The sequence below is a fragment of the Aulonocara sp. 'chitande type north' Nkhata Bay genome, linkage group LG14 (assembly GCF_057382095.1).
Source record: "Aulonocara sp. 'chitande type north' Nkhata Bay isolate Kocher_YH1m ecotype deep benthic linkage group LG14, A_spYH_male_GT1.1, whole genome shotgun sequence".
Taxonomy (NCBI): Eukaryota; Metazoa; Chordata; class Actinopteri; order Cichliformes; family Cichlidae; genus Aulonocara; species Aulonocara sp. 'chitande type north' Nkhata Bay.
This window is the reverse complement of record NC_141357.1, coordinates 33,297,436-33,316,924: the sequence shown is the minus strand read 5'-3', so window position 1 is coordinate 33,316,924 and position 19,489 is coordinate 33,297,436. Positions and strand designations below refer to the sequence as shown.

General features: G+C 38.6%; 1 protein-coding gene across 3 annotated transcripts in view; it reads left to right on the top strand.

Moving 5' to 3' along the window:
- Positions 1-1,642, top strand: part of cntn5 (contactin 5) — a 111,762-nt gene extending 110,120 nt beyond the window's left edge. For all 3 annotated transcript variants that reach the window (XM_086262181.1, XM_086262180.1, XM_086262179.1), the window contains 2 exons: positions 120-288; positions 754-1,642. In XM_086262181.1, the coding sequence (XP_086118307.1) occupies positions 120-288; positions 754-857 (273 nt within the window). In that variant the 3' untranslated portion in view covers positions 858-1,642. The remainder of the gene's footprint in view (positions 1-119; positions 289-753) is intronic.
- Positions 1,643-19,489: the final 17,847 nt, after the last annotated feature.

Here is a 19,489-nt window from a genome sequence, read left to right as displayed (position 1 = left end):
CAAATACACTTAGCTTATTTGACCATTTTTTTCTTTCATAGGGGTCTGAATGCACTTTTAGTGTGATATACGGGGAAATAAAAAGTGAAGTAAACCTTCAATGTGCATATGTAATGCAGGTGTTACTGAAACAGGAGGGCAGAGGCCACAACCAGGTGACAAGAACCATTAACCCTTCAACCATGCTCTCACTGCCAGAGGGAGGCACTTATGTCATCGAGGTGCGGGCGCTCAGTGAAGGGGGAGAGGGAGCCTTCAGCTCCCAAGTTCGACTTGTCACTTCCTCTGGTAAGCTGGAAGCTGCTTAGTTGCCTCTCTTCTCACTCACATTACATGACCTCTGAAATCCAATTTCTATGCACAAGCTGTTTTCTCTTTGTAGCAATCTTATGTCCTGCCCTTAATTTAGTCACCACAGCTGTTCAGCGAGCCAAGTTTTCTTTGGCTAATACTGTTTTAATTACCTCGCCCACACAAACCTTCCTACTCCTGCACAGCCAATTAACTTCTAAGCAACAGAATGAACCGAAACTTTGCAGTGTTACGTGTGACCAGCCAGATTTTAAAGGCAGTTGCAGTTTTCCTCTTTGTCTCTATATTCCACCACTCATTTTCCACCCTTCAGGAAAAAGATTATTTCCATGCAGCTACACGCTCCCGATATATAGACCACTATATTGAATACATAATTTAGCATTAAAAAAAGAATTCATCTTTGTATTGACTCTCCTCTCATCCACTTGCTTTCCTTAGGTGTCCGAGCAAAAAGCAACCAGTGCTCAGTGCACTGCCTGCCACGGAGCCTAACATGGACTGCGATCCTCCTGGTTCTTCTGGTGCCTTCAGCTTCCTGGTGAGGCCACGGTGGTGTCCTCACTTTCATGAAGGGAGCCACCAGTCTTCTGCTCCCTTTTTCTCTCTGACTGCCTGCTTGCTTCGGCCTTACCCATCTCAAAGGGCCTGAGGTGTGCTGAAGGGGTTTGATTCTGCCAGTTCACATGCAGCTCTTCAGAGTCCCTCCTTTTCAATTCAGTTTTCTTTGAGACATTTGAGTTGCGCCATTCTTTCCAACATCACAATAGTGTTGTACTGTAGTATACATTATGTGGAAGGATTTGTTTAATCACTTAATTTAACATTATGTGTTCCTCTCAATGACTGGCATCTAACTACTTCCAGACGGCTCCTACAGCTCCGGGGCTCTACAGAGCATGAACAATTCCTTGAAAGCTGCTGTGGTAGTAATACAGGGATCAGCCGACCTGTTTCTTTTCATTACTTATCTGCATCAATTTACCCCTTGGCTGCCTAACAAGCAATGCAGCAGAGGCTCAGTAGAGATAAGTGCATTGTTTTCTTATTCACACATTGAGGAGAAAAAAGTTTTTTTTATGGAACCAAGAATCTTACTATTTCCAGACTTGCTTTTTGTACATTGTGTTACCTTTAGAGAAAAACAGTGGTGTGTGTCAGCTATGTCAAACTCTGTTTTTTGGTAGCAATTAAGCAATGCTTGGTGATACAGTTTGTTAACTGTTGGATGTATGGAAGTAGGAAACAGTGGTTTGGGTACATGCTGTGCCCAAACACATTAATAGACAAAGATAGCTCTGTACGGACTCCTGGTGTCAGTACAAATAAATGTGATGTATATTTTTTAAATGATTGTTTTTGGAATTTCTGACTTTCAGAATGTCTGTTCGTATAGGTGTGTGTGCGTGTGTGTCCGTGAAATAACTCTAATATCCAGTAGCTACACCCAAGGTATCCAGAAAACCATCTCTGAACACAAAAATGACACAAAAGGTCAAACATTGAAGCAGACGGACTACAACATCAGGTGCTCATCTTCTGATGACTGCTTCCATCAGGACAACAGGCCATTCATTCACATATTTAAACTAAAACTCAAATCATATAGAATCTTGCTGAGCTATCACACAGGTTTGCATTTTAAGGAGTCTTGGCCATGTGTCATGTAAGATATGGGTAGATTAAATTTCACATGTGTGGCATTAGAGGCCGCAAAACTTTGTGTGATAAAAGACACTCTGCAGAGCCAAATAGGACAGCATCAAGAGTATCTCTCCTTCCTCCTGGGCTTCTCTCTTGCCTTGTCTGCAGTAAAAGCTTATCTTACAGGGCAGAAATCCAAATGAATTTGCCTCAAGTGTAATTAATGTTAGTATGGAGATCTATAGTCCTAAAGCCTTCTTGCCTGAACCGACCTTTTGCTTCCTCTGCCTCTAGCTCTGTGGACTCTATTACAGAGTCAGAGTAACCTGGCTCACCCGCGCAGGTTCAGACAAGGGTGCTGGCTCAACCACAAGAGATACGACCACACAGCAGAACAGAGGACGAACACTGCTCCGAGCAGTGTCTATCCCATAGATACTCTTCTTTCGGACTTCTCTGTTTTGGTTACGTTCAAAAGGGGAGGATGGTGAGAGTGGTCTCCTCTTTCTAACTTGTACATCATTTCTGTCTGTAGTGCTAAGCATTAAGCTGTTTAATGTCAATGGAGGGGTTTTGTGGTGCTTTTAGCCTGTTCAATGATGTCGGCTCAAACACATGCCTCCACACAAGTGCTAATGTACCAACCTTTAATTATTCATGCAGCACCTGACTGTGTTGGCGCATCTGATTTATGATAATGGATTATGTATCCAGCAAGGGGACCCATTTGGTTCAGAGAGCCAGAAGCTATAGTGTCAGCAATTAAAACATGAACTCCCCCTAGGTTAATGTCAGTGTGTGTGTGCATGCATGTGGATGTGTGCAGGATATACTGTGCTTTTTAGTAATCTACAGTATATTCAATGGTATTGGGTCTAATTCATATTGCTTGAGATTAAAAAAACAATATTTTTTGCCGTTTTTGATGACACTACTTGTAGTTACATTTTGTATGTTAAAAATAAGCTGCTATTACTGTAGTATTTGAATATTTTTAATGACTTGGCCATAGAAATAGACATAAAAATATTACCTTAGGTACATTTTTCTAACGTGTGTATAACCTGGCCTACCTGTCTGTAGTGTGACTAAAGGAGTCACACTACACTGGTTTTGATTGGGTTAGCCACACACCGACTAAAATGTCAAACCGAAAGCGGAGCAACCTTGCTCCGAAAACAATACTTTTGGAATTTAAATTTCAAAACAGATTGGATGATTTGAAGCTAGCATGCCACGTGTAAAGGTTGTCCCCTTGTCATTCTGAGTTAGCTTTCTCTGACACTTGCATCATGCACACAAGGAGAGTGACTCTGCTGTGTCAAAAACAGCCTTTCAAAAAACAACCAGCCAATATCTTCATACTGCCGCTTCATGCATTCCCTACTGTCCTTCCATTTTATAAAACTTACAGAGTCAAGTATTAAATTGTCTTTGCAGCGTTGTTGTTCAGGGAATCGCTTTGTGATTTAGAACTGAGTGATCCCTGTGACTTTGCTTTTGAGGCAGGTCACAGTTTAACACTCGTCCTGAAATTGCCAGAGAAGAACTGCAAAGAAGGGTCCTCCAACAGATGCAGCCGCTACAGTAAGAGGTAAACTGTAATATCATACAGTAAGAGATTTTCACATGCACTTCCATGTTTTTTCACTTAAAAAAAGGTCTTAAATCATACAGTTTTGGACAGATTTATCATGGGAATATGTTTGTTTTCTGAATCTTCTTTTAGGACAATTAGCAGATGCTACTAAATTGAAGGAAATATTTGGTTATTTTTACAGTAGTATGTTTTTACAGGCTTATATGTGATATAAATCTGATGTAATATAAAATTGTATATATAAATCATTTATTAGCTGTTGAGTCTGCTTTACAGGTCACGCTGTATGTTTTGGTATTTAAATGTAAAAATATGACTCTTGGGACTTCTGATTCTGCAAGCTAATTTGAATTTGTTATTCGAGGTTTCTGTGATGTTTGGATTTTCAGCCTATTGGCCCCCCCGGCAGTGACAGGAATGGCAGAGAATGAGAATTAGGGAAGAATGTGAACAGAAGGATTAAAGGAAGCGCTTTGTAGTGAGAGTCAACAGAAAGCATTGTATTGCATCAGTCCACTAATCATCAAACACGATGTCTTTTGTCCTCTAAAATCATCTTCTTGACCATTTATTCTGAGGAAACCAAAATGCACAGTATGTGCAATATTTTTGACCTTTACATGACATAAAATTGTTTTCCTATTTTTTTCTTGCATCATAATTTATTTTCAGATTGTTATCCTTCCTATTAGCTGTAAATTAATGTCACTTGGTTTGCCGGTTAAGTCTCCAGGTTAAGTAATGTTAAGATATTTGAACAAGTGTTGTTCAATTCAGAATTCAAAAACAAGTACAAGTGTAGTGTATAAAGTATACCCTCTTCAGAACTAAACCGTGCCTGTGTGCTGGCAGATGGTGTACTATTAAAGGGGAACTTCTTGAAATACGCCAGTTAATCTGATATACTGTGAATCCTCACTCATAAGAAATTAAAGCAAAAGGGCCCCGCAGTGAGGCCTCATTAGGGAGACACATTTAAGAGTAAATCTAAGAAGCGAGATGACAAATCTGGTTGATTAAACTTTCTTCTTGTTCTTCACACTTTGTGTTTTTCCTCTGTTTCTACTCTAAACATTTACCACTGAAATATAGTAATGAGATATGGGAAAATGTCTGGCGCTTGCTAAATCACATGATGTCTGCCTGCAAATAGTTTCCAAATATGATGTCTCATGCTGCTCAACAGAGAAAAAAATCAACATTTCCTAGATTTTTGCCTGCAGGTGTATTTCCTTTCAGGAAGTAAGAGTCACATATGGTGATTTGTTTATACAGATCTTGGAATTCAGCCAAATCCCTGCAGATTGGAGACAGTGGTGATTCAGTTTTGGAGATCCGAGCTACTTTTCTCAAGACCCATTGTGTGAGGAAATATAATGGGATGGATGTGTAAATCTGGGGATAAGGAAGGAGCAGTCTGTATAGGAAGATTTAAAGGTCAAGCAAGAAAGCAGTCAGCTTAGTTTAGACCTCTGCCAAGACCTTATAATCTACCCAGTTAGCAGTTACTTTCACAATTGCACTGTGCAGATAGCTGAATATATAAAAGTAGACTAAATTTGACCCAAAGGTGACACATGCATGAAGGTCAGGGGGTCACCAATTTCATAATATCTGTTTCTAAGGGAAGCAATAACAAACACAATGAATTATCTATAAGAGTAATCCATGACACATACATTGTTGCAATGGTCTAAGGGTAATAGTGTTCATGAGGAGTTTTGTGCAAGTTTTTCAGGACCAGTTTGAAGCTTGGTTCAAGCACCCTGAATAAATATATTCAGCTACACAGTTTTGTTGACCTTAAAGTATCTTAATAAGATTGTGGTTCTGTTTTCAATTTGCTCATATCTAAAGTTGTCTGTAACTCTGTATGGCACACTGTCATTAAAATTTCACATTAAAAAGTAACATCGGGCAGAGGTTAGGACTGATAGGAATTCAGCTATTTAATCTAGAGGCATTTCACAATATTCTTACTTACTTGTGGATTTAGCATGATCTGAAATCATTAAAAGCATATATTATATGCCCCATAGAGCTATGTTCAAGTCAATCCAGTAGGCATGCATGAAAGTACTTGACTGCCCAGCAATCATTTTATAAGTTCTTAGTTTAAACCCCAGTTATTTTATTTCTCGTTGCTTAAATAGAAATGAAAAGTAGTTTCAGAAAGACTCTCAAAAATTAAACATTTTAAGGCTATAGGGAATGTAGAGTGAATCCACACGATAATATCTAATTGTTTCTAAATTGCAGAACAGAAAAAGAGCAGTCATCACTTCCTTTTCAAAGAGGTAACTATTAGTAGTAGTATTTTTTTTTTTTTCATTGGCCATCAATGGGCCATTCATTAAAACTACACAGGTGACATTTATTGCTGGATCTGTGGGATTAAACATGTTGAAAGTTCTACCAAAAATGATCTGAAATGTATTGTTTCCTTGTAAATTGTATGTAATTTCATTAGTATAACCTTCTGTTTTTTTGTCTAGGTTATGGGTATAATGTGCTACTTTTTTACAATCTTCATAGTAAGTAGATTCAAAGATAATACCTAATGTTTTATTCATTGCTTTTAGAATCAGATGAATCAAAGTCCTATCGGTGTCTTTAATGCACTGGCTTCTTTCCTGATTGAACTGTCCTGTCCTGCCACTAAGACCTTGCTGCAGCCCCCATTCTCTATTTTCCATGACAGAAGGAGACAAAGGTAAATGTGGGGTTTATCCTTGGTCTGAAGTCTGGCTGTGCAAGAGAGCATCCAGTTCATCGCTTGGCCTTTTACTGCATCATTGCCTACTTTATAGTAAAGCCAGGTGCAGCGAACCTTTCGTAGAGCTGACATATTGCCTGATTTAAAGATTCCCTGGGTGGCAGGCCACAGTAAAACCTGGATCAGTTGAGGGAATCTGAGGGTTCCTTTAAAGTGAAATTAAGTCACAAAACAGTAAAGAGGTCACACTATTCTGCTTCTTTTTGGTATTCCTCCGTAAGTTTAAATTGGCTGGATTATCTCAAAGCTCCATATTTGCTCATTCTGCTGCTGCACTGAAACACGTGTGAATTTCCATGACTGATAGAATAAAGTTGAATCCGTGTCTGGCAGCTTCTTTCTTCATCTGGCTTGACTGAAATATTGATTTTCAAAAGTTTCACAATGTTCAAATCTTCAGTGTACAAATTGCTCATATATTCAGTTATGGAACCACTTGAGGAAGGATTTCAAATAATTTCATGTTGCACTTCTTACTTGAGTGACTGTTAATTTCATCTGGATATTTGAAAAATGAAAACCCACTACCCCTTGACTGCACCTAGAAATTCTGTCCATAAAAAAAATCAGAGTTGTGGCAGAGTTCAACACCCACCAGGAACCAGCCTGACTTGTTGTTGGAAATGTGAACTAGCATCTCGATGTTATATGGGGACTGCATAGCCCATAACAATAGCCCATACTCTGAAAGCAACTCCTCAGGACACAGGTCAAATGCCTCCTGCATTCAAGCTTGGACTCTCCAGGTGGACTCTCCTCGTCTGTTCCCTGGCATAGACCTTCACATGGAGGCTGAGGAGTGTGAACTGCTAGAAGTTGGAACACATCCACCAGTCCCCATTCTTAAGGTGAGAACCAATACCGTGGTCCAAATTTCCATGCAATGTTATAGAGGTGTGTCACAAAAAGAGGGCACATCATCCATCCCGTGGGCTCTGCCACCATGGAGTTCTTTAACTACCTCAGGGACTCTTCCCACATCCCCAGAGTCTGCTTCCTGAAAGTGTAAGTGGATTTGAGGAGAACCTCAAAATATTCTTTCTAATTCCTAACTTTCCTTTTAATTGCAGACAACAGCACATCATCCCAAATGAATATAGTGTGAGTACAGCATAGCTTCACCCTTCTGAATCACCTGACAGTTTCAGAGTCACTACTAGGCTAACCAAAAGTTTTGCTCCACGGCCTCAATGAACTGCTCCCACAACAACGTTTTCAGGTTTTGTTTTTTCCTGTTTGCAAGAGTGCTAACCACTCTGCCACACTTGGCCTGCAGGTACCCACTACCTGACTCTGAAATCCCACAAGCCAACCGATTAAAAAAAAAAAAAAAAAGACTTCCTCTTCAGCTTAACAGCTCAATTTACTTCTGGTGGGTGTGTCCACCATCTAGTTATTGCCAGGCAGAAAAATTACAGTCACAGCTCAGTGCATCATCCTCAGCAACGGAGGTTCAGAACATGGTTCACTCAGACTGAACATCCACAGCCTCCCTCAGAGTGCTGTCCCTCAGATTTCTGCCAGAGGTTGAAGTTGAAGATATCTTGGACTGGAGTCTCTGCCAGACACTCTGAGTCTCACTGTATATGTGGGCACACCAGGTCTGTCCAGCATCCTCCCCCACCAGCTGATCCAACTCACCACCAGGTGAGTCAGCGCCTCTTTTCACCCGAGTGTCCAAGACAGAGAGTGAGAAAAATCATTTATTAGTTTAAAGTAGGTTTAAGTTCACACTTTCTATGCAGGACTTTTGTGATATCCCCCTTTTGTGATAATTCTGCTTCCACCCAAATGAATTGGATGTTAATACATTTTGTTTGTGGTACTTGCAGTATTAAAAATCTCAGCATCGGTGCTTTAATGACAACAATGTCATGTGCTCTGGATATTTTACAGGTTTTTATGTGAAACAGTGTCTACTAAGAAAAGGGCACGCGGTCTAGTGGACCAGAGCTGGCCAGCCAAAGCAACAAATCTGACCCCACTTGATGGTTTTCCAAAGAGTGTTTTTTTTTTTGTCATAAAAATGAGCTGCTGTTTCTATTTTAATGATACCAGCTTTACTTCACAGTAAACATCTAAATGTCCACAAGTTGAATAAATTTCAGTTCAATAAAGTAAAACACTATTGTTTACTTTCAGAGTACCCTACATGCGAATACTTGTGCTGTTGTAGATTCACTGTGATCTAAAATGTACATTTTTATCTGCAGGTAGTATCTGATCTTTATAGCAGCAAAAATTAAATTAAACTAATATAACTACAGCAGTGCGAGAGTTTATTTTAATTTAGTCTACTCTGCAGAATAAAATAGCTATTGACAATCGCTGGTCATTTTGGTGTATACTTCATATGGCCTGCAGGCAATCAACATCTAAAGGGTGGCTACAACAATGATACTTGTAGAATCAATACCTGGATCAATACTGTACATAGTGTCAATACGCTCAGGGCTTTAATCATTCATCTCTGATGTCTTGCACAAGGTTCTGTCAATGCGTCTTTCCGGTATAACAGCTTCACATCCTCAAAGCCCAACAGTAACCTGAGGTATAGTCCAACATGAGCGTTGGCATCCTCCTAGATTTTTGAGTGAAACCAGACATACACATATGCTACAGAATCAATATACAGGGAGTGCAGCTGTTGTAAGGCCATGATAAATGGGACAGACTTGAGGTGATTGAGCATGTCTGCTCCGATGGTGGTGCATTTAAATTGGGCTGTGCGTGTAAATGTTTTCCCTTAATTGGTAGCCAGAAGAGGTTTATCACCCGAGGTGAATACAGATTTGCAACATGGCAACTGAAAAGAAATTCAATTCAGATTTAATGAGCTTAAGACTGGATATCTAAGTTCACATTGATAGGCTGAGGAGAAAGAAACTTCTTGTTTTACTGACAGTTATATATATACCTTTTCTTCTTAGTTTTTTAACTGTGATTAATTTTCTAGGTTTGACCAATTGACTTTAAGCTGAAATGAAGAAATTGCTCTTTACCCTTCATCGTGCTACGTGTTTCCCTGTGTGGTAGGTTTAGCAGACTGATTTTATTTTCCCTTTCTTTAAAAAAAGGGGCCAAGTTTAATTCTAAAAATGTCCTAAAAGCAGCTGTGGTGGACCATAGATCACAGCAATCGCCGTTCAGGTGAACTAGACACAAAGTCTGTAGTGCTGAGGAGTTTTCTTGATTAACGTGTCCTCTCAGACAAATAGGTGCATTAGACAGCTTAGGGACTTTGGTGAGGGAAAAGAAAAATAAATTAAAGGAAACAGCTGCAGGAATCTAGAAAGACAAAGCAGAGACAAGAATTACAAGAAGCCATCAAATAATAGCGGGAGCTAAGATCTTTGCACATGGCAACAGGAAAACTTCTCACAGTAAATGATTTTTTAAAAATGGCCATGCACAGAATGTCAATACTGCTCATGAGAAGATATTGTTGAGAGAGCATTTGACAGTTTTAACAACTGAAAATTCTTGTCAAGATTAGAAAAACAATTTTACTGCTCAAAGAAAAACGATTCAAGGAATTTCTCGTTATGTTAGAAAAATCGAAATAATCTGATGCTGTGGTGAAATTATTGGGAAGGCACTGCATGGAAGCACCGACATCAAGCTCGTGTACTGATAGATGGCTGCAATAAAGTGCAGCTATCATTGCATTTTTCAGCCTATGTTGATGATTCTGGGGGTAATGGGTAAAAAGGAGATTTTACATGAATGTACTTGGTATCAAGAACGCCATTGATAGAAAAAACATCCACTGAAATCAATTGAGTCACTGATGTGTTTGCGGTAGTGCATACTGGCATCAAATCAATATAATATGGGCTTCAGAACATCCTGCTGGACGTCTTAACTGGTGCAATTGGTGGATAATCTTCTGAGATTTCCTCTGGGTTTCTGTTTCAGCAGCTGCACAGTTTGTTTTAAAGGGTTCAGTTTCGGGGTTTTCCATGCCACCAGAGCAACTGCGTGATTACTGTGTTTTCTTCAGAGGCTCCATGTATAGCCTCCTTGCCTGCTGGAGCTAATCTCAGTTTAGCATTTCCAAACAAAAGCTGCCTTTGTGGTTACTCAAACAATTGTAGACCACTAGAAGCCTCTGATCACGCCGTTTGTGAAAACAAAGACATGCAGTTTTCTGTTTGACTCTTTCTCAAATGGTAGTTTATACATGTAAGCCACATCTCCCACGTGGTCACCGGCTGGCCTGTCCCTAAGACCTAGGAACCTTTGGCATTAACACTTCTGTCTTTATGAGGCAAATGTCTCGCAGACATGCGTTAGAATATGCAAAAGAATGTAAAACTTTGAAGTGTTATTAGTGCATTTTAACAAAAACAACAACAAAATCTAAAGGAACATTTAATAAAATTCAAGCATACAGAAACTGTTCCCTGACCTCTCTGTCTCTGTCTTCATATTACTACTGGATCAGTCTGTCTGTCTCTTATGATATTATATATAAACATATTATGAAAGATTTTTCTTTTACATGTAGTCTGGTCTATCTACGAAAACCTAAACTGATTAAATATATTTTCACCAAAATTATATTCTAATATTACATACATCGTTACTAGAATTTATTTATAGATTTTAATAACATTTTAAATGTTTTATTTAAAATTATGAATAAAATATTTAACACATAAACTACAAGCTAATTTACCCATTCTCTGAGAAAGACAAAACGTAGAAGCCGCTTTTTAAAATTCTTTTTAAGGTTGTTTATGATGTCCTAAGAAGGTAAAAAATAATAATAATTTAGATCTAAATAACTTTATTGCTTTGTGACATTGAGCAATGTCACATCACAGCCTGTTTACAATCTGCAGATGTTTTATGACAGAGGGATTTGTTACAGCTGAGCATCCAAATATCAGATGTCCCTTTCCCCCTCCTTCCTATAATACCTTGCATTTAACAGGCAGAGATGTTTGGCAAATCACATTGCACATGAAAGCTATGGGTATAATCTGCTTTCAAGAAAAAAAGATAAGTGAGATTAAATCAGGCATACATGAGCTGAAAGTTTGGGCTGTGTTGATAGTGTGGTAACTCTGATGCCTTATCTGTGTGCAATATATATAAACATCCAAGTGTTGAAAACAGAAGTTATACCTACCCTTTCTTCTTCGGGGTAGCAATTTTTTTTTTATCTTACTGTAAATAAATTTTCTTGTATAGAACTTGACACTATAACAGCAGAATACCTGAAGGCAACCATTTAGAATTAGAATAAATCTTTAAAGTGGAAGCTGTCACTCACTTGGTTTGACTGACATAACTTCTGATGTGAGGCAAACGGAAAGTGGTTAGATAAGCCTTTTGTCTTTGTCTGTTAAATGCCTCGACCTTGGATTATTGAGCTTCTGTCAGCTGCAGTCTCCAATCCATGTTGCTTATTTGCCACCATTGTGCTTGTGTAAGGACATTCTGCAGAGGAGATAGATGGCACTTTTAAAAGTGTCTTTACAGACACTCAAGACAGTCATTAGTTGTGACCTCACCTGGCACGCAGGCGTAGGCTGGGAGGCTTATTTTGTGATGTTTAGCGTTATGTTTGTGAGTGTGAAAATAATAACTTGACATTTGCAAGCAGCATCTGCTGCACAGTGAGTGCTGTGATGAAAAATGTGGGAATGTGGTCTTACTCATCCATTTTGGGAAAGTGTTTTGGACACATTGAGAAATGACTCGGTCCAAATGTCACTATGGGTAGTTTACTAAAGTTATGCCTGCTTGGATACCAAACTAATTTAACTAATGTACCAAAACATGACTGTGTGCTCATAAATCTGGGAATTGTTGCAGCAGCCTGTTGGTTTCCAAAGCTGTGGAAAAAGTCCATAATCTCCAAATATCAAACACTTCATTTGCACATTGTTATAAATGGCACTACATGAAGTTTGTGTTTTAAATGTTCATTTAGATCATTTCTGCCTGGTAATGAGTGGGCAATTTCTGCTTACATATTAGGCATTTTATTGTGTTTTACAATTTTGTGTGAGTGCGTGTTTGCTTTTCATTGTGCGTTATCAAAAGATGATGTATATTAAGTAAAGTATATTAATCGCAATAACTCATTGTCAACTATTTTAGGTATGCCGTGTCCAACTCGCTGTCAGACAAAACCTTTCATCTTGAGTGACATGGGGCAATAACCCTTTGAATTAGCAGGGCATTACGGCCAGACTGTTTAACTTTTGAGAATACACACATCCATCCAGTTTCCTAACTGCTCACCCAACTTAGCAGGACACACACATTACATTTGAATCAATAAGTAACAAAGCATTTTAGCTCAATTATGTGCACTTAGTAATTTGGCCACTGGTGGGTAAACAGAGCAGGCTTGACATAGACATTGCTTAGTTTGCTGCGTGTATTATTTGTGCTGCTGTTACACGGCATGCTTACTAATCCAGATTGTCTAATAATGACTTTTCAAAGCAACAGAATCTTTGCTATTCTTGTGTAATTAATTACCATATTTGGCCGGTATTACTGCTATTCTGTAAAGGTTACCTAATCTTTATCTTTATTTATTTTATTTTTATTTTCCATTTTTCGTTATGAGCATCTCAGTCTCATGTGGCCTTTGTGGCTGTACAGAATATGTTGATTTTGCATCAACACAAACATGTAATAATGGCAGACAAAAGTACAATTCCTTGAAAAGGAATTTCAGTTAGAAGCAGTATAAAGTAGTATAAGCCGTTGTTGTTGACTGCTTGGACAGCATATCTGTCTGCAATTATTTTTTTTCTTTCTGGGCCTCATAAAATGTCTGGACAAGCTTGATTGAAAGGCGCAGCTGTGATGCAGCATGGCATATTGAATATGGTCTGTGAGGCATGAGTCTATGAGCCCTTGCTGAATTATATAATGGTTGATGAGGCTGGTAGTGTTTTGGATGTGTTGTCTCTCATGTGTGCCAGTGCTCAGGATTTGGCTTTTCTCTGTGCTCTGTGGCAGCATTTAACCTGTCAAATGATATTCTATGCATCATGCTGATGGACTGTGAAAATCTTAACTTAATCTTAATCCATTATAACCATGGAAACGTGGGCTATATTGATATCGTTGCCGAACATAAAAACAGCAATGACTGAACCACTCAACCATACAGTGCTTTTAGTAGTGTGGGATCTTTTTAGGTATGACCCACACAAAGACCCTTTTTTCCCTTTTCAATTACCTGGCACAAAGCTTTAAGGATCCCAGAGAGAGCAAACAAAGCTTCTATCACTCAATCACTGTGTGCTTTTAAAATGGAAAGCCACGCAGTTATTAAGCCTTTCCTTCAAAACACATTCCTCTTCAAGAAAAGTGATTTCTTCTGAGAAAGCTTTCTTCAACTCACTGGTATTTTCCAAACATGAAATTGCCCCAATAACAGTTATTCAGCCTGAACTCTACAGATATTTTTGTTTCATCTCCAATAGACAAAGATTGCCTTTATGCCTTTATAGTGAATGTGACATACACTTAGAATGTGTTGTTCGCATTTATATAGAAAATGCCTGACAACTTGGACATCTTAAACAGTGTGTTTCTATGAGGTTACCGAAGTAGTTTATCTTATGGGGAAGAAAATAAATACTCAGCAGCTCAGTGACACTCAGTGTCACCAGTTGTAACTTCTCACTTATATTTACTCACTTATATACAGTATATTGGTTCACCAAAGAACATAATACTCCTTCTTTGCCTCTGGGATTTTGCCATATCACAGTGAGGCAATTTAAAAATTTCAAAGAATTGTTTGTGTGATTTCTCCTTTATAATACGCTCTGGGAGTTAATCTCTTTGGCCACTTTCTCCGTGTCAGCAGAAGAAATATTGGCTAGATTGAATAGAGAAACTTCAGGTGACATCGGACTAATGGGCTTTAAATTTAACCATGAGAAGTGAAGATGATTGGAAAAGTTTTTGAAGGAGGTAAAATTATAATACAGCCTCCCTGAGGATGAGTCAAAAGCATCGGAAGACCTGTGTAATTCTCTCTCTGATGGCAACCCTTAATACTGATTTATCTGATCAAGAATGTCTCAACAGCTTTCTCAGTTCTGCTCATGGAATACTAATAAACCATTTAATGAAGGCTAAGTACAGCAAGAACTGAACACGACTGGGGCCTTACATACAGCTGTGACCTCTTTTCATTTTTTTCTCTGCTAAAAATGTGCTTATTTTGTAGTAACTTTAAGCCATAATTATTTCTATTAAAATAATACATACTGTGGGAAATGGTAATACCACCGCTCACATTGCAAACCTTACTTAAATTCCCCCAATCCACAAAACTTACTAAAGCCTGGTGTTTGATGAAAAACATATAAGCAGTGGCACCATTTCCAACCAAAGTGGCAATCAAACAGGATGTCTGGTCAAAAGCATTGGGTCCAGATGGAATAAGCTACAAAGAGAAAATTATCCAGTTTTACATGCAATCTGTTGTTTTCTGGTGGGACTAGAATATTGATGGGATCCTATGCTGTTTACTCCCAGATGGTTGAAACGAATTGTCTAATAAATTACACCAGTTAGTAGATATGTCTCAGAATTTAACCATAGTTCCTTGAAAGTGCCATTTTTTAAAAGTAATGAACAAGTATTTGTGATACGGGGTTTCATGTTTTGCTACAGAAAAAATGCAGTGGAAGAGTGTGTTTTCATATTGTACCATTATAAAAGCTTCCTCTCATTTTGACTTTAGATTTTTTCCTTCCTACAAATAGATTTGGCGTTTTCCTGGTCAAAGGGTACGTGATAAGAATATAAAGAGCAGCGGATCCTTCATTTTTCAGTGACATATTAGATGCGAACTATTCTTCTTTGAGCTAAAATAGAATCAAAGTCTTTTCTCAGATATGGAGGAAATCAAAAGCAGCTGCCAGCAGTTGAAGCTCTAACCTGCATATATCTGGTTTTAAAAATAAGAACAAAGGTTTCTCTTTAGTGTAGTAACACTAAAATCTTTTAAGTACTATTCTCTGCTCCAAAGTTTAGCCACAGATTTTCACATCCACAGTAGTGATTGTCGATGTACCAAAACATCTTCACAGTGTGGGGGCAAGATGAAAATTTTCAAAGGGTAGTTTATTTGGCTCGATGGAGGCATGCTGCGGCTGAGAGGCTTGTTTTTTTGAATATCTGCTGTTCCAAATTAAAGCCAAAGTCCCAGTGAAGCACACAAACTGTTTGCTTACAAAGCTGGTGGAGCAGCTCTTGTAATTTATCACCCAGACTTAAATTTGTGCCTGGGGTCTACCTGGACAAGTGTGACCTTATGAAGGTCAATGAGGTAAAAAATAAAACCGCTTTGCTCCCGAGAACAACCCTTCTTATGTATACTGAGAAGATTTGTAAGTCAAAAGCTACACATGCAGAGACACAAGGCAGCTTTCATGTGTGCTGGACTGTATTTACTCTTTGGATCTAACATTTTCCAGAAGATGTGTCCTTTACCTGACACCGGATTCAACTCATATGTGACCGTGGCATTTCAAAGTTTAAAAAAAAGAAAAAAAAGCTTACCATCCTAGTTTTCACTGTGCAGAGAAAAGCAATAAATTGAATCCCTGTGGACACTCCATGCTTTAGAGATGTCTCTTTCTGTAAAGAGGAGGTAATCACGCATAACTGCTCAAACATCATATGGACACAGGAGTCATAAATGAGAGAATGGCACTTGCCACTTTGGCAGATTGCATTGTCAGGAGGTAAACAATGGAAAGAATGAGGAAGGACTCATCTGATAGGAAATGTCAGAGCATGATTGGATTAAAAAAAACCTTCTAAATTAGGCTCATTAATCACGAGCTAGGAAAACAGTGACAGGTCTTGTTCTCAAAAGCTCTCCTCTGGAACTAAGCTGAGTGCCACCCGGAAATTGCGCAATTACCTTAATACCTGATTTAAATGAAGAGTATGCATGGTGGTGTCAATTGTTAATTGGGGAAAACAGCTCATATTATTTAGAGGTAATTGCCATCACAAGAAGTCTAGTTATCTAATCCTATCTTTTTTTGCATAATTAACAAGACAGCATTGCCTTGAATTCACTCAGATCTGATGGTTCCCTTTTGTGCAGGAATGTGACTGAATGCTTTCTATAGCATAGTCATAAATGTAAGCTGCATCCCGACCAGTAATACATGTCAAGTGTGACATCTTAAACTCTATCATCTCTGCACTTTCAGACGGAAAATTGAGAGCTGTGTATTGAGCAGATTTTTTTTTCATAGTCCTTCTCAGTTATCATATTTCACCCAATAACCCAGTTCAGTACTGCAGAGTGCACACAGCAATTAACTTGAAGCAACAGGGTTTCCACTAATGTATCACATCTCTCTGCTCACTGTGTCAATGTAACAAACTGCACCCCCGAGGGCTGCTGCTGCAGAATGATGGCACAAGAGCTGGAATTGACGGGAGCATGTTAGGACCCAAAAACACCCCCCACCTCTCCCACCACAATGAGACCAGACAACTTCTCACAGCAACTGACTATCCCGCTGTGCAATGCAGCAATATTAGAGGAAATCTAATCAGAAGACCCCTGACTTGTGCATAATTTATTGCAGAGCTAATTCACGCTTATTCTGCATGGATTAATGATATTTGTTGTGAAATCCAAGTCTTTTTTTTCCCCATTTGAGCTGCCCATTCTCAATCAGGCAACATCATTGTAGCCCTGTTTAATGCAGTGAGAAAAAGGATGAGGATGTGGGAAAAGAGTGTCTCACATATAAATTATTTCCCCACTTGTATGATAATGCGAAAGATGTCTCACTCACTAGTGTGTGCAACAAGCTTGTATTGCTCAAGCATGACTGGCTTGTATATGCGTGTGCAAATGCTCCAAGACTGTCCTTTAATGGGTCATAGTTGGTCTCCTTAGGTGAATTCACGGAAAACGATATGTGCACCGCCTCTCAATAGACTCATGTTGGCATGACTAATATGAATGTGCGAATGCCTTCATGAGTGAGGAGTACAGGGGCACAGTTCTCTATTGAGTCTCATCTTAATTAAACAAAATTTACCTCAAAGACTCTACAGGCGGCTATTTTAGATTGCAATTAGCCATGCTTCATACAGCTAACCACTCGTCCTCAAGTCTCCACTGGTGTGTTGTTAAGGCGGTATTTTTGACCACTTTTTTTTTTGCAAGATTTCTACAAATGTAGCATATGGCTGGAAACCAGCACATATTTATCTTTATTTTTGTGGAATTACTTGTTCATTGAACCACTTGCTTTTCTACAACAATATACCAGAAAACATTATTATAGCTAATCACATATCCCCAGGGAAACTGGGCTCTCTGGACTTTTTTATCACATGCAAATGAAATATTTTAATGTTGGCCACAATGAGTGTTACACCTCTAAATGAATCCCTCCAGGATCCTGTTGAGTTTCATTCCCAGACTTGAGATTTCATCACCGTAAATGCACACGTGTAAGGACACACATGCGCCCACTGTTTTTGATTCCTCAGGTGCAGCCAGAGGCCAGTCCTTGTTCCAGTTCCACATGCTTGCAGCTGTTTGAGTGTAACTCACTTCTGCTATAAGTGAGGCATTTTCATATGTGAGTTGCAGTCAGAGGAAAGTTAACTGTCAACCCTACAGATAATCACAGCTGAAAGAGTAACCCACAGAGGGTAATAGGGATGGATCTTTTTCAGGTGGTAAAAGCTTGAACTTATATCGCTCACCTATGGATTGCAGTGCATTGTGCACTTTAGTTTTATGGTTCTCAGTGAAAAACTTTTACATTGCTCACATCTCAGAAACACTCATATGTATCATTTTGATATTGAGATTAATTATTACTATTTTTTTATCTTACTGTATTTGAAAATATAGTTTGACTACAGACCTACTGGCCATTGCTGGAATCTGATGGTAACACACAGTAACAATTCAGCTGCAGTCACATGACTTTGCCTGTAAAGGTTATCTGTCTCTGCTGATTTACCTCACTGCTACCTAGAGTAAGATCAGGTTTGTTGTTAGGAACGGTTGCTAGTTAGTTACCAAGGCAGAAATGTACAAGGCCACAGGGTGAAACTTAGAAAAAGCTTGTCTCTACTTACAGAGCTCCAGTCTGCTCTTAATTTTGAAGCATTAGGTTGTTATTGCTTTTTCATTTGTGGGTTTTGATTATAGTCATTGCTGCAGTATTTGCATCTTCGTGTAGTTATTACTTTAATCTTTGCTCAGAGATAAAGCCTCTTTCTCTCCCTCTGGCACTGTAAAGCATCAAAGGTAAAAACAGTCATCCAAAGGATTTAGTGTGACTGGTGACAAAGCCTGTGCTTCACACCTACCAAGATATTTACCTGGAGTGTAAAATCATTATTACTAACCTTTAGCATGAAGAGAATGTGACAAATCCCTGCCTCCAACTAGGCTCTAGCTTAATTACTTCCATTTACCAAGGTATTAGTTTAGATCCCTCTTCTTAAGCTCTCGATGATGCCAGTGAGATGCCATGGACATCTGCAGAGTTTACAGTTCACAATATTAGAAAGCAGCACCACTGGCATAAATTGACCAAAAAACAGTATATTTGGTGCAGTAGACGCTTTAAGTGTGTGCTAAGATATCGTAAAATAACAAAAGTGAAAGAGGTCATTTAAGAAATAAATGGATTTTTTTTAATGCAAAAGATTTCTATAGCATTGCATACTGTGGTTGTATCTGAGGCAAAACAAAAATTAGTTCCAAAATCCTTGCAATTGGCAATTCTTGTTTGTATTTCCACAGAAACTGAATTCAAATTTTAATCTCTCTATATATTTTCTCTTTTCAGTCATTTGTAGTTGATATAGAGATAAGTAGGTTGATTTTTTTTTTTGTTTTTCGCTTCTTATTCTTCTTATTCATTATTATTATTATCATTATTATTATTAACGTAATTAGGAGGTTTAGTGTGAAACGCAGAAATCAGCTCAATTTTTCAAAATAACTTTTTTCGTTGCTTAAGTTAATGATGGACCTACCACATTTGTTGTAATCTGTCCAAAACTAACCAGCAGGAGTCATACGACCACTGTTTTTTAAGGTAGCCGACAAAAAAAGCGAAGAAAATCAAAGCGGAAGTGAGGAACTAAGCGGAGCAGGAAAA